Source organism: Pelobates fuscus, chromosome 8 (genome assembly GCF_036172605.1).
Source record: "Pelobates fuscus isolate aPelFus1 chromosome 8, aPelFus1.pri, whole genome shotgun sequence".
NCBI classification, from domain to species: domain Eukaryota; kingdom Metazoa; phylum Chordata; class Amphibia; order Anura; family Pelobatidae; genus Pelobates; species Pelobates fuscus.
The window spans coordinates 9,733,002-9,748,286 of NC_086324.1; the positions used below are offsets into that span (position 1 = coordinate 9,733,002).

Genomic DNA, 15,285 nt, shown 5'->3' on the forward strand with positions numbered 1-15,285 from the left:
CTCTGTAGGATGGAATGCTAGTGAATTGATACATAACTCCCTCCCTCAGCTCACTGTATCTCTGTAGGATGGAATGTTAGTGAATTGATACATACCTCCCTCACTCAGCTCACTGTATCTCTGTAGGATGGAATGTTAGTGAATTGATACATAACTCCCTCACTCAGCTCACTGTATCTCTGTAGGCTGGAATGTTAGTGAATCGATACATAACTCCCTCACTCAGCTCACTGTATCTCTGTAGGATGGAATGTTAGTGAATCGATACATACCTCCCTCACTCAGCTCACTGTATCTCTGTAGGATGGAATGTTAGTGAATCGATGCATAACTCCCTCACTCAGCTCACTGTATCTCTGTAGGATGAAATGTTAGTGAATTGATACATAACTCCCTCACTCAGCTCACTGTATCTCTGTAGGATGGAATGTTAGTGAATCGATACATAACTCCCTCACTCAGCTCACTGTATCTCTGTAGGGTGGAATGTTAGTGAATCGATAGATAACTCCCTCACTCAGCTCACTGTATCTCTGTAGGATGGAATGTTAGTGAATTGATAGATAACTCCCTCACTCAGCTCACTGTATCTCTGTAGGATGGAATGTTAGTGAATCGATACATAACTCCCTCACTCAGCTCACTGTATCTCTGTAGGATGGAATGTTAGTGAATCGATACATAACTCCCTCACTCATCTCACTGTATCTCTGTAGGATGGAATGTTAGTGAATTGATAGATAACTCCCTCACTCAGCTCACTGTATCTCTGTAGGATGGAATGTTAGTGAATTCATACATAACTCCCTCACTCAGCTCACTGTATCTCTGTAGGATGGAATGTTAGTGAATTGATAGATAACTCCCTCACTCAGCTCACTGTATCTCTGTAGGCTGGAATGTTAGTGAATTGATACATAACTCCCTCACTCAGCTCACTGTATCTCTGTAGGATGGAATGCTAGTGAATTGATACATAACTCCCTCACTCAGCTCACTGTATCTCTGTAGGATGGAATGCTAGTGAATTGATACATAACTCCCTCACTCAGCTCACTGTATCTCTGTAGGCTGGAATGTTAGTGAATTGATAGATAACTCCCTCACTCAGCTCACTGTACCTCTGTAGGATGGAATGTTAGTGAATTGATACATAACTCCCTCACTCAGCTCACTGTATCTCTGTAGGATGGAATGCTAGTGAATTGATACATAACTTGCCTATTACCCATTACACACATACACACACATTTCTCACAGAGAGGAACCCTGAAGGTTTACCAGTCTATAAGTATGTGCTGACCTTTTTCTAGGCAAAGAGCTCTGTGCATGTATCGTGTGAGTCAGAGGGCTGCCTGCCTCTTCCTGTGTAAACACACCTTTTGGGGGTGAGAGCTTTGCTTGTTTTGCTGGATAGACAGGAGCTGCTGAGCTCTGCATCCATCCCTAGTTCCATCCTTTCTCCCAAACCAACAGCACTGCCTGCAGAGAGAGGAGCAGCTTGTAAGGCATGCAGTGGGTGTAGGCTTGCTCTGGGATGTGGGAGGAGAGCACTGTTTGCTATAAGGAGCTGTCCAGCATCTCAGTGCTGATTCTTCATCACCTGCTATCACAGCTCCTCTCAGCTCCCTGAGCCTGTGGATGATTCGTTAAGGAGCTCTGTGCAAGGGGATGTCTGCAGCTGGACTTGGAGTGCTGCCTGGATGCTGCTGAGAGTACAGGGGAGTCTCACAGGGCAATCTCAAGGCATCTGGGATATTCTGTGAACACATATCTTCTCTGACAAACATACCATGGATCTGGATGCAAAACTATTCTGTGTTTTTCTGCCTTTGATCGCCTCTACATGGCATTTAGGATCAACAGCTGCAAACTGTGAGTAGCCCACTCCTTCTGGCATCCTGCATGGGGCTAATTAGCAGACTTATTACCACTTTCCTTGATAATTAACCCCCTGAGTGCAAGAGTGGGGCAAGGCATTTCAGCACAAAGGGTTAAGGATGTGTGTAGCTGCCAATTATTTACCTATTATTCCAACTTTGCCCCCTGTGTCTCTAGGCTGGCAGTGCATTGCCTAATGTGTGTTGTGTTGGATCCCTCTGATTCTGCAGTGTGTCTACTGCTGAATGTTGGGTGTCATATAAATACTCAGTAACTCTGAGATCCAGGCACAATGCAGGCAGTGTATGTCAATTGAGCAAATCACTCCTTGTGTGTAGTCACTGGATTAATCCCTATTACCTGGGGCATTATCAGGGCATTACCCAGGGCATTATCAGGGCATTACCCAGGGCATTATTAGGGCATTTCCCAGGGCATTTCTCAGGGCAGAGATATAACATTCTAGCTAGGGGTGTGCAGCAAGTCATGACATCCATAGCAGTGAATCTCACTTGCTGTTATGTTTCTGCTTCTCTCAGTGCATTTTAAACAACATGTTACAGCCAGTGTGTATCACTGGACCCACTACAGACTCCCAGTGAATGTGTATGAAGCCCCATGTATGCACCAGGCTCAGGAATCCCTGATATGTCCACCTATGGAGCTTCCAGACACTTTATTTTGTAATCACAGAAAGCAGTGTGTTTCTGTTTGTAAGTAAAGTGTTCAGTGTAAAATACCTGCATAACACAATCCAGCACAATGTATCCCCTGAACTTCAATGGGGGGTTCAGCTTCCACCATGACATGGAGACACTGCAGCCTCTGCTGGGGCTCAATGTGATTTTATTATTCAGAAAGAAACCTGTTATTCCCCCCCCCCCCCCCCCCCCATCCAGGTCCTGGGATGCAGATCTGTCACAATGAGGACCCAAAAACACAGCATATTTTCAGTATACACATAAAGCAGGGACTGGATATTTTTATATACTACTTAATGAGTCAATTACTCATTTCTCTCCCCTGCTGTTTTATAAATACATTTTAGAATTTACATTCAAATTATTAATATATATTACACATTGTGTTCTGCATCGTAATATAGAAATAGAAATACATTAGATTAAAGATATACATAACTTTGGTCATTAATAATTAGCAGTTATAAAAAAGAATTATATTTCTCCTAAACATACATATTCATTAAACCGATAGATACTGTTTGTGCCATATATTCAGTTCAAATAATATTCCAATTGCAACTGTTATTTTTTTACTCAAATATAATTATGGTTCTGTAAATCCTAGGAGTTGATCAGTTGTGACACAGTCTGGCTTCACATGTAACACTAGAGGGCAGTGTTGCTCTTTTTCAGGAGTTTTGAATCCAGGTGAAGTCACTTCATAACATGTATACTATACTGTAAGTGTTTTATACTCTGGATACAGTGGCAGAGCTATGAAAAATGTGTATTATCCTAATTCAGTGAAAACAGCGATTCCTTTGTGATATGATACAAATTAAGCAATGTGTGATGATCACATAAACTGAAATATAACATCTCGCTTGGCAATTGCCATCTGCTGACACCCCGTTTGGGATTTTATTAGTTAAACTCTACAGAATGTTTCATTATAGCTGGATCTATCTATAGATGTTCCGTTCGGCAGAAAGAAACGGGAAGCTATTTGTATCTGGTGGCACTTCTTTTTTTATTTTGTGCAAATTTCCTGTAACTGATGTGTTCTACATGATCATAAATACTTGTCAGAAATGCAATTACTAGCGTGAGGTGCAAGAATATCATCATCCTTTGAATAATTCATTGCAGTTTGTCCTTCAATGCAGCTGTGCAATGTAGGTAATCTGTAAAAAAAAAAAAAAAAAAAACAAGAGAGAAATGGCTATTATGTCCCAAAAAAAACAGTATTTGGTCCTACTCGAGTTTTCAATTGTTTTTACTTACATGAAAAAGCTGAGCAACCAGTAAAGCGAACAGCTGTGGGATTTGGAGCACAGTTCAATTCAATCTTCAAATACTGGACTTGTTTATGTAGAAATGTGAAAGCAGGTTAATATATCACTGTCACATACTCAGATATAAGTAATCAGAAGGCACATTACACTATTTTGTTATTGGAGAGCTCCAGACTACCAAGAGTAGAAGACACATGGCCAAGTCACAAGTACCTCCGAAAAGCCATTTTTCTAAAAATGGACCTACCTTATCCAAATACTCAAACTAGATTTTATTTTTTGTACCATAATGCAATATTCTCTTGTTGATAAGCCATCAAGTCGATTGTATAGGCTAAACTTAAGGCTATTTGAATATAACATAAACATGTTCTACGGTGGAATTAAATAGCCAATGTTTGCTCACCACACATGTTGGTTTTTAGTACGTTTAAATCATAAAGGCACATGTATGCCTTACATATTGGTAGTTTATTGCACCATATTTTAAAGTTTGAAAACAAATTGATGTGTTAAATAGGATTGCATTATTGCATCATTGTTCCCGGTGAAAGGCAACGTGCAGGCAGACGTTTAACATCCCATGACCTGTTCAACCATCCTTTACGGAATGAAAAGACAAACTTTCAGAAAGATTATTTTGTATTTTTATCTTTTTTATATTTTCCATCAAATGAGAAATATGTTGGGATTTTCAAGCCACGGCTCAGCCGACTTCTGTGTTAATTTAATTTATAACTGGCATCCATCTAACTTATAGACTATTGTACCTATTTTATTGTCTTGTATAGCGTGTACAGATACATGATATTCTGCATTCTCATTGGGTCAACATATTTGGTTTATTTGTGTTGGAATTTAAAAAAAAAATTCCATCAATAACTATATCAGTTAGCAAAAAATCAACACTAGCAATTTATTAGAAGTCATTAATATATAGCGTTGTTTACTTTTATTACAGTCTATTACCCAGAAAACTAGTATTACTCGTTGGGATTTTATGAGGGAGGCATAAATGCCATGATGTGCTTTGTTTGTTGTTTATTGTTGTTTAATGGTTTTGGTGTGTGAGGAGACCTCTGCTAATGGTTACTAATATAGATAGTAATTAAACACAGCAGAAATGTTATAGGGACGAGCAACTCCTTTTAGTTTTTTAAGAGTGAGCTTAGAGATTTGAAAATGTTCTAACCGTGGGAAACTGTCAGAGATCTTGGAATTAAAATTAGAAAGTAACCAGATTTTAAGAATTTGGTTATTTCGGAACATTTCCACATTTGCTTTTAAAACTCGCCCGTTAATGTCTGTTGTGTGGTATGGCAGATGTGATGATGGGTAAATTACTAAAAATAATGCTGAGTTTGTACAATAGGTTGCTTCAGGACATCTGCAAATGTGTAACAATGTCTGCACCACTGCGAACTGCAAACCTCTACTTTATCAAATCACCAACAAAGCAAATATTAACGGCATTTACTCTACGCTATTGCCATATAGTTATTTTAAGGATAGTGATAGCTTAGAAATAAAGAAGTGTCAGGGGTACAGGTTCAAAATAATATGTGCAGTAACGAAAGTCTTAAATATTTAGCACAGTATATATATATATATATATATATATATATATATATATATATATATACATGATCCAGCACACTCACTCATTCATTAACCCCATTAACCCCTTAAGGACCAAGCTTCTGGAATAAAAGGGAATCATGACATGTCACACATGTCATGTGTCCTAAGGGGTTAAACAGCAATTTCAAAGGTCAAGAGATGTAATAATTTTTCTTTTTATTTAGGTCTAAATATCACGTGGGTTTAGATACAGTATCATACAGCCGGCCACAATGCCAATGTGCCATATATAAATATATATTATATAGGTAGAAAGACCTCTGATTCTGAGTAGGAAATATCAGGGTTTTTAAAAACAGTAACCAGTGCTGTAAAGTTAGCCAACAATATGAGGAAACAAGCTGGATGGGGTTCTGCTATAATCTTCCCTCAATCCACCCCATATAAATATGAATGATTTAAGTTATTCCCACTAGGGACCCCAATACCCATCGTCCACTCACCTTCCATTACCTATGTAATAGCTACCTTTCAGGACCTTGGGCCAGCACACTCAGTCTCCTTGAAAATGAAGGATTAAGGCCTAGTTCTGGTGCCCAGATCTGCATTGGAAGTGACAACCAGTGCCAACTACAGCATCCAGATACTTAAATGTTGTCAGTATGGAGTCATGATTGTTTTTCTCCACTTCAGCAACCACTTGTCAGCGCACATGTATTTCATATTGCACTGAGTAGCACTGGCCTTCTCCCATTGAATGACTCACAGATCCACTCTTTGCCCAGCCATATCGGGCCTCTAGGCCATCCTTTATACTCCTGCCCCATCTCATGGACCATGGTAGCCATCATTGTCAGTGATGGCCACCTACTGTTTATAGCTTTAGATTGAGCCATCTCTCTTTCTTCCTCTCGAATCCTCTCAAAGCCTTTACCATGGTCTCTCCACTTCTCCATTTTATAATTTCTCATCATTGTAAGCCTGCAGTTACCCTACTTTGTATTTGGGCTCTTTGTGACCGCCCTGGAACTGTGCCACCAAGATCTCCAAGATCTTTTGTCCTTAGATTCCCATTCCTTACCCAGACTGCACAGTAACCGCTCTGTATTTCGATATCTATTTCTATTTCCAGACCCTATCAATACAGCTTACTGCTCTACTCCCTCATTGCTCTCTCTTCCTGTCTAACTCTGAATGTATATATGTTGCTGTCACAGTGTGTGTGTGTGTGTGTGTGTGTAGGTATGTTATGGTATTGGGGCCAGAGCCATTTTGTGTCTTTAGTTGAGATGTATAAGTGCTGGACAAAGCGCAAACTGTACAGGTGTGTGTTTGTGTGAGAGTGTGATGGTGTAAATTCATGTGTCTGTCCTCAAGTGTCAGATTGTTTAAGTGTTTGTGTGCATCACAATGTGACTCTGTGTTACAGTGTTGGAGTATGGAAAGAGTATTAAAACACAAGGGGAAAACATAAAACACTAAACAAACAATAATATATGTACCATATCATATCTGATGCAAGTCAAATAAAAAAGTTATTTGATTCAAAAAGGTGTTATATATTTTCTTAGTCACCTTAATGACAAAACTATTTTTGTTCTTTGATGTTATTACTCGGGTGGATTACATAAATGGTTCTAATTTCTCCAAAATGGTAGCACCTTCCAATCATTCATGACTACTTTTACATACATTGCTAGTCTTAGTATCTGTGGATTGTAACCTTACACGCTTGGATGAGAATGGCACTGTTTGCCTGCGTTACTGACAATACATTCTATCTTTATTATTTTACAAATTGTGGGAAATCACTCATCCATCTGTTGTGTTTTTATTGTTCCAGTTAGATTGAGTAGCCATTGTTCAATATGACTGTTTAGTTCTTTACGTAACTAAGGCAGGGAAGTTGCAGTAAAGAGATGCAGGAAGTTCAGACCTCACAATTAGAATGACAATGACTTGTTATTTTGTGCTTTGTTTTGTTTTTGTTTGTTATACTGTACATAGTCTAAAGAGATATGTTTGACAGTGTATTAGAAAAGTTCAGAGCTGTGTCGAGCACAATATGGATTATTTTTTATTAGTTGGTCCTATTTACATTTAACAGCAATATACAACGCAATTGTTATACTTAAAAGTTGCAAATTAGTGTATTTTTATTTAAACATCAGTTGTCACAATTTGGAACATTATGCCTTAGAATATGTAATGTGGATTAATTTTAATGATTACTAAAGTAATTCCTGTACATTTATATCAATAATTCATCACCTTACCATCCATCTTAAATAAATGTTGATGTTCAGAAGTTTAAATATTCAATTTTACATGTACTCTTTGTGAAACTACTGAGTACAATCCGTGTCTTCCGCTGCGGCTCCAGCATGCTTAATTCTTTAGAGAGATGGCTAATATATTAATCTCTCAATTCTTTTCCTGTTAAATATACATATCTTTTACATCCATATTTAAGATTAATCTTAGTAATACATCATTTTTTTTTAAAACAAGTTCATTGCTCTCCTTCCTCCCCCCAATTTGAGAGGCTGAGTAGGTTTTCTGAAACTGTGCAGAGAAAATGTCTGACTCCTTACAGATCAGAAACAGACTTTCCTTTTGCTCTGTGGGGCCTGATGGCGTTCTATAAACTCCCGTGCAGCAGATGTATATGGGATAAGTAGTTTATAAGCCAGCAGTAGTTTTACTTGTCACATTCATCATTGAAACTTCTTCTGCTGCTGAAAGAGGCTGCGAGCAATGGTTTGCAGAGCAACCAACCGCACATGTGAAGGTCCCTGGCCTGCTTCTGTCAAGGGGAGGAAAGCATGGTCGATACGTGCTCAAATTTAACACATCTCACTCAGCATAAAAGGAGTTTCCCTTGGTGTGGGACAGCCACAATAGGCTTATGACTGGGTGGATTTTGCAAAACACTGCAATTATAAGTCATTCGCATCAGGAAACTCTCTGCACCATAACCTGTAATGACTCAAAGCTATAATGGTGCTTATAGTACATCCAAATGCTATTTGTAAACATAACTAATTCCCAGTCCTAGGTCAGACACTCTGTCTTGCAATAATGAGTCCAGGAAGCGTTCTGCATTTTTCTCAAATACACAATGAATTGCAACAAATTAAAAACTGAATTAACTAAGCTGTAACTACAGTCAAGATAGAGGATTTTGCAGTTTAATACGTGGTATCTAACTTGAAGAGTCAACAAATATTTCTATCAAGAACTAGAATCTTATGGAGAAAGTTACACAATACACAATAAACTAAAGTAAACTGAAGGCACCGCAACTTCATCAAAGATGTCAATATAATTTAATTGGAGCTACAGCATGTTATACAAGTTTAATGAGTTTCTGTATTGGCAAAAGTAATGGTCACATCAAAAAAGGGGGTCTTTAGGGATTCTTCTCTGCAGCACTAGCTGTAGGCAACGGTTTCATTTGGGATTTCCGTAAACTCAATGAATTAGCAATGTATTACTCTTCTAGCTTGTTCTCCTTCTTTCTTCTCTTTGTAACTAGTTTCTGTGTTCTATTTTGATGAGTGTCAGTTGATGTGGGAATATATAATACTGTGAGGGTATAATATGTTTGGTAGTGTACATGCTGTGATTGCAAAAGCATTCAGATCCTGATAATTTCTCTCTCGAATTCATAATTCCAAGTACACATTGGCATTTCTACTGTGAGATATTTGATCATTAGAAACACTAATGCAAAATCATTAATTAACGTTTGCACATGTTTTAAATGTAAATATGGTGCTTATAAGCACTTAGACCTAAACCTTGAAGGATGTAAATAAAAGTTATCTTAGCATTGTCCACCACTTGTGAACCATTCATATCACTCTGTAATTTCGGGAACAAAGCACACTGTTCTTTGTTTGTCAATGCGTGGCTAAGAATGAGCATTGACCTTCTACAGATGTCAGAAATATACAATAAAAAATATTACATTTTAGAAAAAATATTTGTGCATCGACACTTCAAATGAACACCAACACAAACATAAGAATCATAGAAGTACAAAGTGACAATCACTCTCCAGAAGATGTGCAATGGCTGGAAAATTGGTTATAGAAACTTTGGTAACCAAATCAGTAATCCATCCTAAGACTGGCCTCCAATAGTGGATTGTACGAAAGTAAACATTGCTTAAAATGTATCAACTGGAATTTTCTATAAGTAGAAGAGCTTTTTGATCAAAATTCTAAACATGAACAATACATCTTGTTAGTAGTGAATGGATAGTAGTCGGAGCAAAATATGGTAATGTATAGCAAGACACAAAGCTTTGGAAAGTTCAGCTTTCAGTATGGCAATGTGAATTTTAAAGTCAAACTATATAAGAAGTGATTCTTAAAAGTTTGGGAAAACAAATGTGAACAGTATAAAGATTCAGAAATAAAATATATCAACATTTAGAGATAATAAGTGACAACCACATCTCGCTTTCTAAACAAACAAAAAATAGGCCTTTAATTTAATATTTTCGGATAAGCTTATCAAATGAATTTCTATTTATGTATCAAATTTTACAATTATATTTTCAAAATATTAAAATGTTAAAAATTATATAAATATATAAATAATATTTAAAAATGTTTTAATATTTTTCAAAATATTTATCAAAAACATAAAATCCTTTGAAACGCTTATTAAAAAATATTAACTCCAGACCTTAATATCCACAAACCACATCTTTTCTCTCAATAAATACGATGTATGAGGACTGAATGTAGCTACTTAACCAACAAATATAGTAGACACAGGCTACAACTTCTTTCTCAAAAAACAAATATGATAAACACAAACTACATCTTCCTTCCCAACCAACAAATAGGACATGTGCAGACCACATTTCCTTCTCAACCAACAAATTTAAATCACATCTTACTTTCTAATCAACAATAATGTTTCCAAAAAGAAACAAATAAAAGCTGTCTTTATATCCAAGTATTTATTGAAAGCTACCAATGCATGTAAAAGCTACCTTCTTCACTTTTAGCGCAGTAGGCTTTAACAAATGCCGGTAATGTCACGAGTTTTCCAAATGTGTAAAATGCGTAATAACATATAAAAAAATGTGATGATTAGGCGGGATGCTTGTTATTTGGGGACTAAAGGTTACCTTCTGTCCAAGCTATTTTGCTTGTTAAAATTAAAGTGTAAAAGCTGACATCACCCGCAATCTCTTCCGATCCACTGCTTCTCCAAGCAATTGATTAGAGATGCACATGTGCGGTCAATCACCGCTCTCCTCCAATTAAATGCTACTATAGGCAGCATTGGATTCCAGACTAAGTTTTACTCAGTCAGTGCCACTCAAGTGCATCATAAAGATAGCCATTAGAGGTTGAGTTAACTCTGCAATGTAAACATCGTAGTTGTACAACGACAATGATCTAAAAAGGTCCAGTGCACCAAGACCACTTCATTGATAGGAAGTGGTCAGAATAACTCTAGTGTTCCTTTAACAAACATCCAGTGTGTTATTTTTAACTAACAATATGGCAATCAATAATTTCCATAAAAAGATTATCTCATTTATATGTTTAGCATTTTTCAAAAACGACTATTATATTTCTCTGCATGGGATACATTTTTTAATTATTTTTCATATTATCATTTGGGAAAAACAAATGATATCAGAGATAGTGATCTTTATGAATTGCTCAAACATTATTAATTTTCATTCAGAGGATGAAATTATTTCAGGAGGAGATTCACGACTGGAGATTAATTCATTATTATTTTGTTTCATAAATACTGACAATACACCGTTGTTCAGAAGTAATGTACTGTACATAATTGTTTTGAGCAAGTGTGGAAGAAGAATCTAAAATTTGTTTTGAAGAGACAATGCTATAAAATATCTGACCAATATAATAATTAGTGCAAATCTTACAACTTATCAAATATTTATTCATATGACCCTTTACTGAACCCAATAGTCCCAATAAATTAGACTTGTGCATAGTGGAAAAATCACCCCCCCAAAAAAAAATTAGTGCAGGTAGTCTGATAGTCATCTATGTAGAGGATCAGCTCAAGCAAATATTGAATAGGTGTGAAAATGGACCAATCAGTGTCAGACAAAACATATATATTTAAAGAACAGCAGTAAAAAACAATTATATTTATATATTATATGTTTATTAAATCTATCATATGTTTTAGAAAGATGCTAGAAAGGATGTGGAAAGTGAAGGCAGTAATAATACCAGTTGTGATAGAAGTACCCGGGGCTGTGACCCCAAGTTGTCGGAGTGGCTTCAGTTGATTCTAAGTGGGACATCGTAGATCGCTGTCCAGAAGAGTGCAGTTCTAGGAACAGTGAAGATACTGTGCAGGACCCTCAGACTCCTGGGCTTCTGGTAGAGAAACCAAGAAAGATGAATACACAAAAAACCATATCACTCAGGAGGGGTCATTACATTTTTTTTTTTTTTTTTATATATTACTACTTCTCTTTTTTCCTTTTATTGGTCATTTCTCAATCAAATCAACATATATTGGCTGTGCCCTAACCATTGATACACCTTTTTTTCTCATCAATCATCTATGTTTTTTGCTGCCACGCATGAAACTCTAAATCGCAAAAAAAAATTAACATGATTGTCCATTTACTGGATGTCTGGTTTATTCAGTCATGAAAAGTCCCTATTGAACACTTTGGAGTTACAAAATCTGGATGACCCATGATTGCCCAAAATTTGGTCGGATCCCGGTTCACTACTACAAATACCCAAGACAAGCCATTTCAAACTCAATAGCCTTTAGATAACTCAAGACAAGTTAATTGAAAATAATAGCACAGATAATTGGCCAAAAAGAGTATATATAATGTAATGGAATGATGTGGCTCTTACAATAGCTCAAGACAACAACCAAGACATAATAATGCCAGTAAACAAGATATTCTAAATATACTAGTCCAATAAATTCACCAAGCCAAGCTAGAAGTGAAAATATTAGTTATAACAAATGTTTACAAGACAGAATAGCTTGGAACCTAAAGGATATCCCAATAATGATTGCCCAGACAAGTAAGGATTGAACACCATAGCAAGTGGACTACATTAACATCTCTATCTAGGGAAATAAATAGAAGTCTATAAATCAGTGAATTCATTTATGATTGTTATATATAGGTATTTGCTTCACCTATTGAATAAATTGTAATATTGACACTGTCCAGTCTATGATAAGCATGAACAGTACGAAGAAGGTGCACTAGTGCAGTTGAAATGTTCCAGGTGCTTACAACATATTGTTTCCATCCAAATGTGTACGGATTTGTATGGATCTTGGAGAGGTGAACCTTCTGTATTTTTCTGGTGTTAGCTGAGGAATTGAGCATTTGGTGCAGCAAGATCTTAATTTTGTCAAATCACTCAAAACCAAATTGGCCAAAAACAAAGACACTTCGATACTTGATCAGTTCAATACATCACTGTAATTATAGTGCTTAGAGGTTGCCTGTAAGTCATGTCTCATTGGGAAATGAATTATCACTGAATTAAATAGCTTATTTTGAGTAGTTTCTATATACTATTTAGTTCAGAAAAACACAGGGCCATTTTTTCTACATTCAATATGTAATGTGTACAAGTTTAAAGAAAGGAGAATGAAGTAAATGTTTCATGATTGGGTATATAAATATTAGAAAATAATTTTTTTGACTATGAAAGACCTTAGAAATACAATGACATGTAGAATTCAGAGAAACCAAAATACTAAGTTGATTTGATACATTTTTTCGGAGTCTTACATTGGACTGTTAAAAATCTGGGTCTCGTCGGGACAGAGGATGCTTTGAATGTGCTGAATAAACAGCGCAGATTCTAGATTGGTGGTTTGATATGCATACCCTGTGACAGCACACAAGATTAGGTGTCACAATGATATCTCGTACTGAATTCACTCCACGGTGTCGGTTGCAAGACATACCCTCAGAAATCTGGATCTCCAACAAATCACAAACACAAAGACAAACACATCTCAGTAATACAAAGAAAAACTCATACCTAATCTACGTTTGCTGTCATGTCAGCCTGTTTTTTTACAGGAGCTTTGATTAGAGAATAACTCAATTTTTTCAGTAGGAATCAAAACTTATAAAAGCTTCACCTGTTCTGCTTGTACCGTAAGCAGAGCCGCTGATATTTTAACTGCCAAGATTGTGTCAGCAAACGTCAGGTAAATGTGATTACCGAGGAGGAAACTGTGTTAGGCTCACACAAATGTGAAGTCCCAAAATGGCAGCAGGAGGCTGTTTTAGGCAAGCAGAGAAGTTCTATTAAATTGATAACACTACACTATGCAACACCTTTCACTCCTTAAGGACCGATGCTTTTTTGAGAAGCAATGAGTTTGTGACCAAGGACTTTTTGGCGTTTAACCATGCATTCATTCTACGACAATGTCCCCCTTTCTGTTTAAGACACCCATGCATATTATATATAATTTTTTGAAGGAGATAGGGCTTTCTTTTAATACGCTATATGTGTACTTAATAATAAATTAAATAGGAAGTAAATATTTAAATTGGAATAAAAATAAAAATAAATATTTTGTTTGTAGTTTTACATGTAATAATTGCTTCACAACAAGTGCAAGTAAATAAAACTAATTCAAAATTCACCAATTAGTCCTGATCGTTAAAATGCCCAAAATGTCTAGGATTTCGATACATTTTTAGAAGTTTAAAAAAAAAATACTGAAACGGTTTTTAAAGCTAAAATTTTGCAAAATTAGGCATATTGAGATTACAACTTTTATAGGGGTCACAGAATCCAAAACCGCTATACTAAATATATATATGTATAGATAGTACAGCCCCCAGCATATGTAATTAAGAGCATTTTGACACATTTCATTTAACAATTTTACCACAAACCTAGGTGAATTTGGTTTGTTTTTTCCACACGTTTTATTTTGGAGAAATTTACAGACCACGCATGTCCCAGTACTGCAAACACAATATATTTCCATTCCACCACTGTTCTCGAGTACAGTGATATCCAAAATGTATACCTTATATCCTAATCCATCCCTATCCAACCCTTAATGCAACCTTTAATCCAACCCATAATTCAACCCCTTATCCAGGCCCTAATCTAATCCATAATCCAACCCATAATTCAACCCCTAACCCAATCCCTAATCTAATCCCATAATCCAATTTATAATCCAACCAATAATCTAATCCCTTATTTCTACCCCGAACTCAACCCATAATCCAACCTCTAATCGTGCCCATAATCTGACCCTAATCCTACCTATGTCGTCACTGGGAGTTAAAGACCTGCACTACATGACGGTGTAAACCATCACGTGGTCCTTAGGTGGTAAAGAGTTAGCGTATCTGCCACATCATAAGCATCTAATTAGTTCCCAATACTCTCCACGGGTGTTGAGTTCTATGGGAATTAAAGTTGAAAGGCTATATTTCAGAATCAGTGGACAGTGTAGACAGTGTGGTGCAATTTATGGCAGAATAGCAGACTTTGATGTATTTTTTTTTTTTTACTAATTTTTTTTGAAGATGCGGAAAACAGCCTCCTGTGAAATAAACACTAATCATACCTTCTGGTCCATGTTAGGCAGAGTGTGGTTTGAGAAATCCCTTTAAATAGCCAAGTGCTTTAGGAAAATGGTCAGGTTTTTACCATATCAACTAATTTGCTCATCCCTCCTCAATCCAGTGAGTAAATCCCCTCTCGCAGAGAAAAGGATGTAGAAACTCTAATGGAGGAAAACAGGAGAGAAAAATGAAGGCAAGATGACAGAGAAGTGATATTACAGAAAGTGGTTGAGTGAAC

The 15,285-nt window shown here is 36.6% G+C and overlaps 1 protein-coding gene across 1 annotated transcript in view; it reads left to right on the plus strand.

Annotated features, from left to right (window-relative positions):
* The first annotated feature begins 1,609 nt into the window (after nucleotides 1-1,609).
* Nucleotides 1,610-15,285, plus strand: part of CNTNAP5 (contactin associated protein family member 5) — a 355,606-nt gene continuing 341,930 nt past the window's right edge. Inside the window, exon 1 of the mRNA XM_063429233.1 lies at nucleotides 1,610-1,875. Coding sequence (XP_063285303.1) covers nucleotides 1,794-1,875 — 82 coding nt within the window. The 5' untranslated portion in view covers nucleotides 1,610-1,793. The remainder of the gene's footprint in view (nucleotides 1,876-15,285) is intronic.